The 15,288-nt window shown below is 50.6% G+C and overlaps 1 protein-coding gene and 1 pseudogene across 1 annotated transcript in view; one reads left to right on the forward strand and one right to left on the reverse strand.

Moving 5' to 3' along the window:
* Window positions 1-5,560, forward strand: part of MAMDC4 (MAM domain containing 4) — a 39,922-nt gene extending 34,362 nt beyond the window's left edge. Inside the window, exons 25-29 of the mRNA XM_043499047.1 lie at window positions 995-1,129; window positions 1,878-2,005; window positions 4,049-4,163; window positions 5,139-5,317; window positions 5,555-5,560. Of these exons, the coding sequence (XP_043354982.1) occupies window positions 995-1,129; window positions 1,878-2,005; window positions 4,049-4,163; window positions 5,139-5,317; window positions 5,555-5,560 (563 nt within the window). The remainder of the gene's footprint in view (window positions 1-994; window positions 1,130-1,877; window positions 2,006-4,048; window positions 4,164-5,138; window positions 5,318-5,554) is intronic.
* A 484-nt stretch (window positions 5,561-6,044) lies between these two features.
* Window positions 6,045-13,289, reverse strand: LOC119844297 (annotated as a pseudogene).
* Between the last annotated feature and the right edge of the window lie 1,999 nt (window positions 13,290-15,288).

Consider the following 15,288-nt stretch of genomic DNA (forward strand, 5'->3'; position numbering starts at 1 on the left):
TCAGGGTTACAGGCGAGTGCGGCTTGACCACATTGGGAAATGGTGGGATAACTGAGCCCCACGAGTTGCGGGGAGCAGAAAGACGCTTCTGAGACTCAGAGGGCCAGAGAGGCTAAGGGGAAGAGACACCGAGCCCATGGCGCTCTGGCCCAGGCTGTGGGGGGGGCACCGAGCCCATGGCGCTCTGGCCCAGGCTGTGGGGGGTGGCACCGAGCCCATGGCGCTCTGGCCCAGGCTGTGGGGGGGGCACCGAGCCCATGGCGCTCTGGCCCAGGCTGTGGGGGGGGGCACCGAGCCCATGGCGCTCTGGCCCAGGCTGTGGGGGGGGGCACCGAGCCCATGGCGCTCTGGCCCAGGCTGTGGGGGGGGGGGCACCGAGCCCATGGCGCTCTGGCCCAGGCTGTGGGGGGGGGCACCGAGCCCATGGCGCTCTGGCCCAGGCTGTGGGGGGGGGGCACTGAGCCCTTCTGTGGATTCTGATGTCAGGTTCCTAGCTGGGGGGGAATCGGGGCCCCCTGCGGGGAACATGGAGTGCAACGCCCCCTGCCCATGGGTACCTGGGCAGATCCGCCCCCTGTGGGTCTGGTCAGGCTCCCAGCCGGCCAGTTCCCTTCACACGCTGTGTGCAGCTGTGCAGCTGACAGGCCTGGCAGCCCTGAAATCTGACACCGTTTCTGCCCAGCCCCAGCATGGCTCAGGAAGCAGCAGGGCACATCCCTGCCCTTCTTCACCAACGTGCCTCCGCCTGGCCCTGCCTGCGGACCCCTTGGGGGCGAGGGGCCCTGTGGCTGCCCACTGAGGCAGGGAGTGTCCCTCAACAGGCCGGTGAAGCAGAGTGCTGCTTAGGAGACAACCCGAGGGGCTTGGGCAAAGTCGGACGAGGAGCCCTGGGCCACGGTGGGCAGAAGGGCACAGGGAGATGAGGGGTGGGCAGACCCGACCTGGCCTGCAAAAGAAGGCTGGCCCCTGTACTCCTGCTGCATCTCCCCCACAGGTCACTACGTTTACTTTGATGCCAGCGTGCTGGGGCCTGGGGGGAACGCGGCCCGGCTGCTGAGCGAGCACCTGCCAGCCACCACAGGCGCCTGCCTTCGGTTCTGGTACCACATGGACTTCCCAGAGCACTTCTGTGAGTGACGCCTACTGCCACAAGCCTGGAGCCTTCGCTCCCAGTGCTGGCATGGGGGGCTGGCGTGTGAGAGGCAAAGGGGCCAGCTGTGGGCAGGGGATCCACAGTCATTGTGCTACTCCAGCTGGGGAGAGGCAGAGCAGGGAGTTGGGAAGGTCCCAAATGGGGCTAAATCCTGGGTGCGGGAGTTATCCCAACAGACTGACAAAGCCATGAGCTGATGTCAGTGAAGCTGAGGGCTGGCCAGGCTGGTCTAGGTGCCCTGGGGCACTAATTGTGGGGAGACCCCACCCTGTCAGTAAGAGCAGCAGCACAAGGGCTTAGGGGGCTTGTGGGCAACATGGCCTGCCTAAGCTGGTCTATCTGGGCAGCGGGACTCATCCCTGCCTGCTATCCTGGCCCAGGGGCTTCACCTGGGCCAGCCAGCTGAGCTGATGCAGTTGGGAATGGCAGCAGAGAGGGTGATGCTGCACAAGTCAGGTGCAGGGGTTGGAGCAGGAAGCCAGGATTCCTGGGTTCTATTCCCAGCCCTGACACTCACTGGCTGTGTGACCCTGGCAAGTCAGTGCCCTCCTTATGCCTCAGTTTCCCTCTCTGGTTCTGGAGGGGTGCTCAGGTTTACCCTCCAATGTCTGAGCTGCACTGGGCCCTATGAGTGGTGGGGTTAGCCTAGGCAAAGGCTGAGCTCTGGGCTGCTGTCCCTGGCTGTTCACATTGACCTCGGCCCCCGCTTCCATCTCTGGACCAGACAGTGGCGAGCTGAGGGTGAAGCTGTACAGCATGGCGGGGGAATTAACAGTCTGGTGCGCCCGAGGGCACCAGGGCCAAGGCTGGCGGAACACGACCATCTCAGTGCAGAACACTGTGGAGTTCCAGGTAATGGTGGGGGGCATGCCCAGAGGGAGGCAGGGAGCTGTCTGGAGCGAGTTGGCATGATCTTCTACCAATGCCCATGCAGTGCTCCCACTGCTGACAGCCGGTGGGATGCAGCTGGCAGGGAGGTGGAGCACTAGTGATGGAGGAGGCCACCTGTTAGCTCACCATGGACGAGTCAGGCAGGTTGAGTGCTGGGAGCTTCCCTGGCCTGCAAGCGAGTGCTAAGCAGGGCAGGTGCAGGGCATCCCTGTTCTGCGAGCAGGCATCCGGCACTAGGGCGAGCTGAGCGGGACAGGCACTGGGCGTCCCTGTTCTGTGAGCGGGCACCCGGAGCGAGCTGAGCGGGGCAGGCACTGGGCGTCCCTGGCCTGCGAGCGGGCACCCGGGGCAAGCTGAGCGGGGCAAGCGCTGGGCGTCCCTGACCTGCGAGTGGGCACCCGGGGCGAGCTGAGCGGGGCAGGCGTTGGGCTTCCCTGGCCTGCGAGCGGGCACCCCACCACTGGCCTTTCCCCTTTGAAATGTGGGTAGGGCACTCTGAGCCCAGGCCCAGCCAATCCATGGTGAGGAGTAAGAGCAAGTACCACGTTGTGACAGATTTCCCTGGGGTGCAACCTGGAACTGGGACATTGCTGAGCCCTCTGGGCCCCCTCTCACACTGTGAGGTTGTGACAAGCCGCAGTCCACTCCAGGACTTGCATTCACACAGCCATACACAAACAGGAAGACATCCAGCTGCAGTTACATGAAGGCTTCTCTTAGCCACTCATGAACTAACAATAGAGAGGCTCCAGACAGTCCCTAAGATTTTTCATGCACTACACTCAAACCACTGATTCCCGCTCACCCTGTCACATATAAAACAGATTTATTAACTGCAGCTAGATAGATTTTAAGTGATTATAGTAATAGCGTACACATCGAAGTTGGTTACCTAAGAAATAAACAAAATCCCCCAATCTTCCATACACAGGCTGGGTTTCCTTCTTTCCCATCTGGGACCCCTCCCCAATTCAGTCCTTTGCTTTCCAGATGTCTTTCCAGGTGTTGAGTTGTGGGAGGAGTGAGGCCAAATGGTGATGTCATTTTCCCTTTTTATAGTTTCTTCCATGTGGAGGGAACTTCTTTGTATTGGGGACTTTGATTGGAATAGTTTTCTGGAAAACTACAGGCACAAGATGGAGTCCAGTATCATATAATCTAGTCACATGCCCTTGCATGCTTCAATCAGTCATGGCCATTACCCATATTCTGGCTAGAAAGTTCACAGGAAAGACCCTTAGGTGAGGATGCCCATTGTTTTCACTGATGGGCCATTACCTTGACTAGTTCATTCCCAACATGCTGGCTAGACTGTATGTAAGCTAACTTGTGGGAGTTACCCAGGAGCAAACACATTTGAGATTCAGGTGCATAGTTAATATTCATAACTCCAGATACAAAAATGATACCTGCACACAAATAGGATAATCACATTCAGCAAATATAACTTTTCCATTGACACCTCCCATGACAGGTTTTGTAGAAGATGCATCATAATTATACCATAATCATATCACTGTGGTGAATATGGGGCGCAGAATGTCACACACGTGTCTGCGCATTTGTGAAGTAGGGGCCCTGGGGCTGTTGGATGCTGCTCATGCAGCTGGTTGGCAGCACCAGCTCAGATGCCCCAGTGAAAATAGCCCAGTGGCCCCAACCTGCCTCCCACCCTGAGCAGGTTGGGTTCAGTTCCTTGCCAAGGCTGTTTGTCTTTAGCCCCCAGTCACAAGGTGCCATTGGCTTGGGGTGCAGTGGGCTCTCTCCAACCTGCAGTCAGGCCTTTGACTCCCCCTCCCCTGCTCTTCTGGCTGGGTGCCGCCCCAGCATCCCTTCCTCTGGAGTGCCCTCCAGTGGTGGGGGCTGAGCAGCGAGGCTAGCACCTCCTGCAGGCATCATTCTGGCTCCTTGCCAGAGCTGGGACACCTGTTCTCCCATCCGCCTTCCCTGGGTATTGAGCTTGGCTGTGCTGGGGCTCAGGCAGGATTCCCGCTCACCCTGCAGATTGTCTTTGAAGTGACCAATGGCGTGTGGCCTGCCGGGGGGACCATCGCCCTGGACGATATCATGTACCTTGCTGGAGAGGGCTGTAATGGAGACGGTTTGGGCCAGATGGAAGGTGAGGTCGATTCTAACCCAGCCAGAGGTCAGAGCAGCTGTGCCTTTAGCAAGGCATAACTGCAGAGCACCAGCATTCCCCACCTATCTGTGAGCCCCCATGGCACAGCCCCCTTTGTACAGGGCAGGGTGTGGCAGGGAGCTGTGGTAGAGAAATGAGTCACCCGACTCTGTACAGGGAATTAGAGGTGGCGCTGGGCATAGGACCCAGGAGTCCTGACTCCCTGCCCCTTTGCCTTCAGCACAAGAACATCCCTTTCCTCTTCTGCTTGTACGCTGGCCTGCCTGGAGCTCTTGCCGTCGGCTCGGGCTCGCAGGGGTGGGCTGCTCTCTCCTGCTGCAGCCTGCCCCCTTCCTGACACCTCTGGGGAAAGCCATGTGGAGAGAGAAAGTACTGGGGGCTGGAAGAGGAGAGGCTGAATGCTCTTCTGGGCCTGCTCTGCCAATGCTGGCAGGGACCCAGTAGGGGAAGTGGGGCTCCCTGGGCAGTCAGGGCGGGGGACATGCACACTGATGCTGGTCTTCTGGGTGAGCTGGAAAAGCAAGGCCAGCAGCCAGGGGAGAACCGGAAATGCTGCCTGCTCAGGAGGTAGGGGAGGAGGGCCCTGGGCTGGAGCTAGTTCCTGCTCCCAATGAGGGCCCCTCAGGAGCAGGCCTGTGGGGAACCTGAAGGGTTAATGCATGCAGTGATAGTTAGTGCTGCCTTAAGCCACTCCTCTACCTTTGTGCTCTTTGTAGAGCTCTTAGTCAGGCAGTGCTGGGGCTTAGTCTTGTGCTAGGCAGATGCATGCCCTGCCAAGTGCTAGGAAGGGTTGGGAGATGAGTAGCATGGACCACATGTTGCAGATTGAGCCCCTGAAGCCAAGTGCTGGGGCCTAGCTGAGACCTGACCTAGCTCACATCACTGGTGGCGATGGTGCAGGGTCCTGGCATAGCAGTCATCTTCCTTTGGCTCAGCACTTGCTTCTGATTGCAGACGGGAAACCTGCCAAAGGCTCTGTGGCAGCAACGGTGATTGGCATTCTCCTGGCCACTGCATTCCTGCTCCTAATAACTTTGAGCATATGCTATTGGCCGAAGAGGAGGGTGTTAGCAGGCAGGATGTCAGAAGAGAGAGCCACCAGCCAAGGCTTTGATAACATCGCTTTTAGAGATGTAAGGAACTGCAGCTCACTCTGCTTGGGCTTGGGGGGAGGCTTTGCTTATTCATCCAGCTGCTGCCTTTAGAGCTTAAGCATCAGAATAAAAAATGACTGACTAGGAGGGTGACTGGGAAGACAGAAAATATGAATGACTGACCACTGCCAGTCTAAGTCCCACTCCCCGACAATGCCAGCTCACACAGCCTCGTACTTACACTCGCCATTTCTTTGGCCTTTTTCATCCCTGCAGGACTAAAAACTGCTTGTGCTGTGAGTTCACCAGCATTATAATTTGTACTCCTGAGGGCATTCTGCACCAAAAAAATTAAGAATTCTGCGCACAATATTTTAAAATTCTGCAAAATTCTGTACATTTTATTTGTTAAATAAATGTGGAACACAGACTCAGTGGTGAAGCTTGCATCCAACCCTGACACAGCACAAGGACCCCCAGAAACACCCCAGGGCCCTGCCCATCTGTGCCAGCTTCACCAGGTGCGGGCAGATAGGGTCAGCAATGCAGGATCCAAATGTGGGGCAATTTTGGGGTGGGGAATGGAGGGAAGGAAGAGAATCTGGATGCACAGGGGTTTGTTGGGGGGTTCTGGGTGCAATGATAATGGGATTTTGCAGGGGATCCAGGTAAAGTTGGTTGGGGCTCAGAGGGGGAGGTCTGGACATGGGGGGGATAGAGATTGGCAGGGGGGGTCTCTTTGGGGGGCCTTAGTGTGTGTGGGGGGAAGTGTATCCATGTACAGCTGGTTGGGACGCAGTAGGGTGGGGATCCGGGTGCAGGTGGCTTGCCAGGGTGGTCTAGGTACAAGGAGAGTGGGATTCGTCAGGGGTAGTTCTGGGTGCAGGGTGAGGCTCATCAGGAGGGTCTGGGTATGAGGGGAGTCTGGTTACACAGGGGTTGGGTGGATGCGGGGGGGGGGGAGGGGAAGCAGTTCCCTGTACATTGATTTCTCCCTCCTGCAGCTGAGGAGTGATGGGTGTCAGAAGCGAGGGGTTGGTGGGGAAGGAAGGAGAGAGTTTTCAAAGCTTTCTACACCCAGGGGATAAATCTGGGGGTGGGTCTGACCCAACCCCAGATGCTGTGCAGGAGAAGAGGAAGTCCCGTCCTCCCCAGCCCAGCCAGGACGAGCACCTGAGCCTGGTGCAGGGTAGAAGCCACAAGTCAGGTCTTCTCCAGGCCCGGCCCCTGCCCCAGAGTGATTTGCCTCTCTGCTGACTGCCCTGGACACCTGAAACATACTGCTTGCAAAGGTTGTATGACTGCTCTTGTGGCTTCCCTCTACTTCCCTATCAGAAAGTCATTTTTCTGTAGGGAAGCTAAGAAATCTGCAGGGGACATAAATTCTGTGCACATGCATTGGTGCAGAATTCCCCAAGGAGTAAAGTTGGGTGGCTTATCAGCTTTGGCCCTATGCAGCAATACAGCAGCTGACAAACATGGTAGAAGATTGCACAAGACCCCACACTGACTGCATGGCAGCTGTGAACTCCTCAAACTTCCTCTTTAGAGCAGGAGGCAGTAGTGGACACCGCAACCATCGGTGCTGCTTGATGTTCTTCACCCCATAGTATGAGGGGTACTGAAGCAGAGGCTAGCTATTACCCTTTTCCTCCCCTCCTTGAGCTGGTTGGGAGGGAATAGTCATACACTTCAATAGATTGGGCCTAAGCTAATTACAACCAATTCCTGTTCACCTTTAATTCCAGGAGAGGGTCACTATAACTCCACTACCTGCGGATGGGGCAACAGAACCAGATATGAGTCTCCCACAGTAGGCACCTGTTCATACTGTAGCTGCATATACAGAATGAAAGGTGTGTTCTGCAAGGCTTCACACTCCTCTGGCAACTGGGCTCAACTTTCATTTCTAAGGCTACTCTTGAAACTGTTTTGGCCACTGACTAAAATGGAAGCTTTAGCTGAGACAAACAAGGTCAGCTGAAGGGAGGAATACAAGTCCCTTTTTGAACAGATCCTGTATCACTGAACTTCCTGGAACAAGTTCAAGAGAGTCCATCAGTGCGGTCATATTCTTGCAGTTTCCCCATATAGTATTGCCTTTTCCATATGAAGATCTGTTCCCTTGATTTTATATAAAATACAATTCTATTAAAAAGTCGGATTTCTGAAGACTGTGCAACTTAGTCTCTGTTTCGGTCCATTCCGCATCGTCTGTGGTCATAGATTTTAGTTGCAGCACTGCCTCCAAATACAACACAGCTAAGTGGGTATACTCAGAGGTCAGAAGGTGTAGAATATTGAATGTCTTCATTAACTATTTAAACCCATAACTGAAGTGGTGCAGCATCTTGACCATTGTAGTGATACAGGAGTCCAAGTACAAAATCCTGTGTGTTTCTCTAGCCAAGCAGCACTATCTCTCAGAAGACAGAAATTCTCTGAGATCAGCAGATCCAGAAGGCTTTCATGATTAGCCTCTGCATATAGCTTGAGCAAAGCTGTAGCAATGTCTTCCTTGTAGCCATTTGCAACTTCAGTGCTGTGGCTCTCATACAAATAACTCATGAGGAATCGTTTGCACTTAGTCATCTTCTCCTGATCCCCTTAGGCCAGCTGGTTTAAATCAGCATAATTGTAAAGAGGTGGATGAGACCGTATGAATGAAGAGGAAGTAGGCAAAAGGATGGTGTAGAGAGCGATCAGCTCCTGATCATGAAGTTGGTTGCTTCTGAAGAGTTCTTTTGCTTCTAAGAACTGAAACTGTGCAAAGTGTATAAAGCCTGCTTGCTGCAAGATTCATTTGTACATTACCTAAAATTTCTCTTATGGAATGTTCATAGAAGATTAGGGTTGGAAGAGATCTCAGGAGGTCAATTAGTCCAGCCCCCTGCTCAAGGCAGGACCAACCCCTAGGAAGTCATCCCAGCCAGGCCTTTGTCAAATCAGGCCTTAACAACTTTTAAGGATGGAGATTCCACCACCTCCCTGGGTAACCCATTCCAGTGCTTCATCACCCTCCTAGTGAAAAAGTTTTTCCTAATATTCAACATAAACCTTCCCCACTGCAACTTGAACATTGCTCCTTGTTCTGTCATTTGCCACCACTGAGAACAGCTGAGGTCCATCCTCCTTGGAACCCCCCTTCACGTAGCTGAAGGTTGCTATCAAATCTCCCCCTCACTCTTCTCTTCTGCAGACTAAATAAGCCCAGTTCCCTCAACCTCTCCTCATAAGTCATGTGCCCCAGACCACTAATTATTTTCATTGCCTCTCCAATTTGTCCACATCCTTTCTGTAGTGGGGGTCCCAAAACTGGACGCAATACTCCAGATGTGGCCTCACCAGTGCTGAATACAGCCGAATAATCACTTCCCTCGATCTGCTGGCAATGCTCCTACTAATGCAGCCTAATATGCCGTTAGCCTTCTTGGCAACAAGGGCACACTGCTGACTCATATCCAGCTTCTCATCCACTGTAATCCCCAGGTCCTTTTCTGCAGAACTGCCGCTTAGCCAGTTGGTCCCCAGCCTGTATCGGTGCATGGGATTCTTCCATCTTAAGTGCAGGACTCTGCACTGGTCCTTGTTGAACCTCATCAGGTTTCTTTTAGACCAATCCTCCAATTTGTCTAGGTCACTCTGGACCCTATCCCTACCCTCCAGCAGATCTACCTCTCCTCCCAACTTAGTGTCATCTGTGACTTTATGGAGGGTGCAATCCATCCCACCATCCAGATCATTAATGAAGATGTTGAACACTACCAACCCTAGTACCGACCCCTAGGGCACTCTGCTTGATACCGGCTGCCAACTAAACATTGAGCTGTTGATCACAACCCATTGAGCCCAATGATCTAGTCAGCTTTCTATCCACCTTACAGTCCATTCATCCAATACATATTTTTAATTTACTGGGGGGGATGGATTGCTCAGTGTTTTGAGCATTGGCCTGCTAAACCCAGGGTTGTGAGTTCAGTCCTTGAGGGGGGCCATTCAGGGATCTGGGACAAAAACTGGGGATTGGTCCTGCTTTGAGCAGGGGGTTGGACTAGATGACCTCCTGAGGTCCCTTCCAACCCTGATATTCTATGAAAGAATACTGTGGGAGACAGTATCAAAAGCTTTGCTAAAGTCAAGATATCACATCCACCACTTTGCCTTCTGTAATTGGCTCTGTGGATATGGGGAATCAGGTTGGTCAGGCATGACTTGCCCTTGAATCCAAGGTTGACTGTTCCTGTTCACTTTCCTCTCCTCCAAGTTCTTCAAAATGGATTCCTTGAGGACTTGCTCCATGATTTTTCCAGGGACTCAGGTGATGCTGACCGGTCCGTAGTTCTCTGGATTCTCCTCCTTCCCTTTTTAAATAATGGGCACTATATTTGCCTTTTTCCAATTGTCTGGGACGTCCTCCAATCGCCATGAGTTTTCAAAAATAAATGGCCAATGGCTCTACAATCACATCCGCCAACTCCCTCAGCACCCTCATATGTATTGCATCTAGCCCCATGGACTTGTTCATGTCCAGCTTTTCTAAATAGTCCTTAACCTGTTCTTTCACCACTGAGGGCTGCTCACCTCCTCCCCATACTGTGCTACCCAGTGCAGCAGTCTGGGAGCGGACCTTGTCTGTGCAGACCAAGGCAAAAAGCATTGAGTACTTCAGCTTTTTCCACGTCACTAGGTTGCCTCCCCCATTCAGTAAGGATCCCACACTTTCCCTGACCACCTTCTTGTTGCTAACATACCTGTAGAAACCCTTCTTGTTACCCTTCACGTCCCTTGCTAGCAGCAACTCCAGTTGTGCTGCATGCTTGAGCAATATTTTTATACTCCTCCCTAGTCACCTGTCCAAGTTTCCACTTCTTGTAAGCTTCCTTTTTGTGTTTAAGCTCATCGAAGCTTTCTCTGTTAAGCCAAACTGGTTGCTTGCCATATTTGCTATTCTTTCTGCACATCAGGTTGGTTTGTTCCTGCACCCTCAATAAGGCTTCTTTAAAATACAGCCAGCTCTCCTGGATTCCTTTCCCCCGATATTAGCTTCCCATGCGATCCTGCCCATCAGTTCCCTGAAGGAGTCAAAGTCTGCTTTTCTGAAGTCCAGTGTCTGTATTCTGCTGCTCTCCTTTCTTCCTTTTGTCAGGATCCTGAGCTCTACTATCTCATGTTAACTGCTGCCAGGTTTGCCACCCACTTCTACTTCCCATACCAATTCTTCCCAGTTTGTGAGCAACAGGTCAAGAGGAGCACAGCCCCTAGTCGGTTCCTCCAGCATTCTCCAAAAAACTTCCTGGATTGTCTGTGCACTGCTGTATTGCTCTCCCAGCAGATGTCAGGGTGATTGAAGTTCCCCATGAGAACCAGGACCTGTGATCTGAAAACTTGTTGTCCGAAGAAAGCCTCGTCTACCTCATCCTCCTAGTCTAGTGGTCTATAGCAAACGCCCACCACGACATCACCCTAGTTGCTCTCGCCTCTAAACTTAACACAAAATCTTTCAACAGGCTTTTCTCCAGTTTCATATTGGAGCTCTGAGCAGTCATACACTGCAACTCCTCCACCTTTTCTCCCCCGCCTGTCCTTCCTGAACAGTTTATTCCCATCCATGGCAGTGCTCCAGTCATGCGAGTTACCCCAAGTCTTTGTTATTCCAATCACATTATAGTTCCTTGACTGTGCCAGGACTTCCAATTCTTCCTGCTTGTTTCCCAGGCTTCTTGCGTTTATGTACAAGCACCTAAAATAACTAGCCAATCGCTGTATTTTCTCAGTCTGAATCAGGCGGCCTCCCCTGTTGCAACCTCTTCCTTGTGTTTCCTCCTGAAATCCCATTTCCCCACTTACCTCTAGGCTTAGATCACCATGCCCTGGCGAAACTAGTTTAGTTTAAAGCCCTCCTCACTAGGTTAGCAATCCTGCCTGCGAAGATGCTCTTCCCTCTCTTCATTAGGTGGATCCCATCTCTTCCTAGAACATCCCATAGTTGAAGAATGCAGAGCCCTCTCTCTGACACCACATGTGTAGCCACACATTTACCTCCAAAACTCAGTGGTCCCTAACTGGGCTTTTTCCTTCAATAGAGAGGATGGATGAGAACACAACTTGCGCTTCAAACTCCTTTATCCTTCTTCCCAGAGCCACATGAGCAGGTCACTGCAGATTAAAGGTCATTCTTGACAGTATCATTGGTGCCCATATGGAAAAGTAGGAAGGGGTAGCGGTCCTAGGGTTTGATCAATCTGGGCAGACACTCCGTCACAACCTGAATTCTAACTCCAGGCAAGCAGCACACTTCGAGTTTCCCGGTCAGGATGGCAGATGTATGACTCCATTCCCTTTAGGAGGGAGTCCCCGACCACCCCCCATCTCCTCCTCTTGGGAGTGGTAGTCGTGGAACCCCCATTCCTAGGACAGTGCATCCCATGCCTTCTGGTCAATGGGGTCTCCTTCTGATCCCTTCCTTCAGAGGGCTCCTCTAAATCTTTCTCCGCAGTAGTACCTATGCAGAGAGCCTGAAAACGGTTTCTTACCTCTATCTGCATTGGGGGTACATGGGTTCTCTTTCTTCTGGACATCGCATGCTGCCAATTTTCTTCCCTGTTCTGCACTGCCCTCTCTGATTCTTCAGCATGCTGCGCCTGCAGTACCAAACGCTGACTTCTATCCAGAAAATTTTTGTTTTCTTGATGCGACATAGGATTGATACTTGGGTCTCTAGTCCTTTAACCTTCTCTTCCAATATGGAGACCAGCTTGCACTTTGTACAGACGAAGTCGCTTCTGTCCTCTGGGAGAGACAAATATGGCACATCCTGTGTAGGTCACAACAGCTTATCACTCACTATCCATAATGTCTTCCTTCTAAGAGCCTCATCAGTGTTGTATTAACCGCTTACAGAAGCCTGAAAAGCAAAACCCCAATCAACAAAAAACAATGTGGGAACTCCCCCCCAAGCAAACTCCACCTTTTTACCCATCCTCTGTTCATTGCTTACTCGGTTCACAGCTGGCTGCTTTTTTATATGTTCTTTCAGACTCCCTTTACTAAGATTAGGGCTTCTTCCATTCTGACTGGTTAGAAGATTCTGAATCTGTCTTTCCAAAGGTAATGGCACCAAGATGTCCACACTTTTATTAGCTACAATTACCTTTCCTTCAGAGTCTTGTAGGATGTGGCCTTCCTTAAAAGGTAGGGTCTGTATTAGTTGTTGATCCAGCATGCTATGCACTGTAATAAATTCTTCATCTAGAGCAACTACATAAGGAAAACACAGAGCTGCTCCAATCATATTCTCTGACCAGTGCACAGGAGCATGCCGGGAAATGCCATCCACATTTGCAAACATACCTAACCCTCCAAGCCCAGCCAGCAGAAAACTCCTGTCTGCCTATCCTTTTCACAACTGGCCATTTCTGACACTGAGAGGTGCCAGTATTATAATTCAATATGATATATTGTGTATAGAAAGCAAGGCATAAGTAATGATCATCTACCATGGTATAGGGTTACTCTAGAATGAACACTTCCTTCACTATCTGGACTCTATCCTCAGACATCATGAACATCTGGATGGTCTGCTGTTTCACTAAGATAATGCAAACTTCTACACAAAAAGGGTCCCCACTCATAGGGTTTTCATTTAATGTGAATGTCACAGCTCTCTTGATTCTAGCTCCAGTGGGGAAAGATTCCAGGTTCATCATGTTAACTAATGTTAGTGTTGTCACAAAGCACCAGTAGCTGTTGAGTGCTGAAGCTGCTTTCAGCTCACTGACCGCTTTCTTGAAGCCCAAGTATTTATGCAGTTGTTTGGTGGCAGCAAAAGTTATTTTTCGAGCTGATGATATCCTCTCTTCCACTAGGAAGTGAAAGACAAAGCAGTCATTAATTACAGTATAGAGGTTTTTTCCTCAAAGCACTCAATGCATTGAACATTGATTTGAGCTTTGTCTCCCATTAACATCTCCTGCTCAACAGCAGGAAGGAGCTTGAAGGCCTTCACACTCATTGCGTCTTCTGGATGATCTGCAGGGCTGGGCTGCGATCAGACGCAAACAGGAATTGTTTATTTAAATTAAATAGGACACAGCTACAGGGAAGAGGCTGGAGCTCATGACTGTCAGGGGTCAGCTTGACAAGGTTTTTATAATTTCAAGGGATATCATTTTACCTTTATCCATTTTTAATTTTCAACTGCAGGAAACTGGGGGGAGGGGGGAGAAGAGAGATGATTCTTAATGACCAAAGCTGAAATTCAAGGAGTTAAGATTTTGCAACCATTAAAGCAAACTGTCAACATCACGCACCCCTATATACAACATAAAGATCCTTAAATGAAGTTCTCAAGCAGCATTTCTCTCAGTTTCCATTATTGATGGAAATGGTTATTTCTGGAGGGTAAGTGGCATGTAATGATAAATCTAATCCTTCCAAGACTAATCATGGGTAATTGCATTAAAGCAGCTGTGAGCACCGAAGAATTACTTCCCCTCCAAGGAGCAGGGTAGAAATGGCCTTGTTTTGTAGCAATCTGGTTCTGTTATTTTACAATAAGTACAGCTATGTATCAAACCAATTTCCCCCTTTATAATCTCAGAAGCCATTTGACTAAAATCCTAGTCTGACCCTTTACTAATCTTGTAAACACTCTACAACCTTCAGTATGTCAGAGTTACCTTCAAATAAAAAGAAGTGCTCAAGTGCTGGTTACCAGAAGCTCCTTAAGTCCAAAGACCAGCTTAGGGGGAGGGATAGCTCAGCGATTTGAGCATTGGCCTGCTAAATCCAGGATTGCGAGTTCAATCCTTGAGGGGGCCATTTAGAAACGTGGGCCAAATATTGGCGATTGGTCCTGCTTTGAGCAGGGGGTTGGACTAGATGACTTCCTGAGGTCCCTTCCAACCCTGATATTCTATGATTCTAAAAAGAGGATAGTAAATCACCTGAACTTACAGATAGATAGATGGTCCAATAGCTACAGCCACTGCCTTGGATTCAAGTCCAAGCTCTGCCAGAGTTTGTACATGATCATGGGCAAACCACTTACTGTATCTCACCATCCGCTCTTCCCTTCATCAAAGGCATGCTGAGGAGAAATCAAGGTGAAGGGGCCACGTAACTGAAATGGTTGCATTGCATTAGTATTCAGAGCATGAGCTAAACTCCCCATGTGAGCTGGGCTCCAGGGAGCAGCAGAGAGAATGAAGTGGGGGTCACTACAGAGTCTTACTGAGGAAGATGAAGGGAGTTCCAAGTCCTCCATTTTTCACACTGCTAAACAAAAAGCTTTTGAAGATTAGTTGGCACAAGCACATTTCCTATTGTACAGGACTTATTCTTGTTCAGCCTATTTCCCCCACAATCCACAGCTGTATTTGTGGAGCCTGAAGTACAGCATCATTTAAGCTAATAGGAAGCCTGCAGTCTGAACCACAAGAATATAGTCTAGAGATGCTAGCCAACTGGTTCTGCCTCTCTACAAGTACAAGAATGTGTTGTGCAAGTTTAGCTTCTTCAGAACCATCATTCTGAAAACTTGGTTGAAGGAAAGTATTACATTTCAGCACTCATTTCAGAGAGAAATGTGCAGATTTCATCAGCAAGTCTCTCTCTTGCAGTACTATATAGAGGTCATAAGATGCAGTGCTGATCTTACCCAGGCCATTACACTAAGTTACACTGAGCTGTCATCTCTAGCATGAGTCCTGGCAAGCTCAGAATATTTGCACCCATTTTGGTTAAAAGAAGTTTGTCCAGGTCCATTGGGAACTACTGGCTTGGTACAAAAAAAAGAGAATGGTGCTGGGTAGAAGTACTTATTTTTCACTAGCTGGAAGTTTCCTGGTTTAGTCTAAGTCACTTTCTTTGTGATAACCTTGCTCTTTGAACCCACCCCCACTGCATTAGAGTCAACACCATGACTGGTTTCAGACGGTTCAAGGCCGCTTTCCCAGGCCACACAGAAGAACATTTCACTTCACTGCTTCTGACATCTGACTCCTCCTGTG

This window comes from Dermochelys coriacea, chromosome 16 (assembly GCF_009764565.3).
Source record: "Dermochelys coriacea isolate rDerCor1 chromosome 16, rDerCor1.pri.v4, whole genome shotgun sequence".
In the NCBI taxonomy this organism is placed as follows: domain Eukaryota; kingdom Metazoa; phylum Chordata; order Testudines; family Dermochelyidae; genus Dermochelys; species Dermochelys coriacea.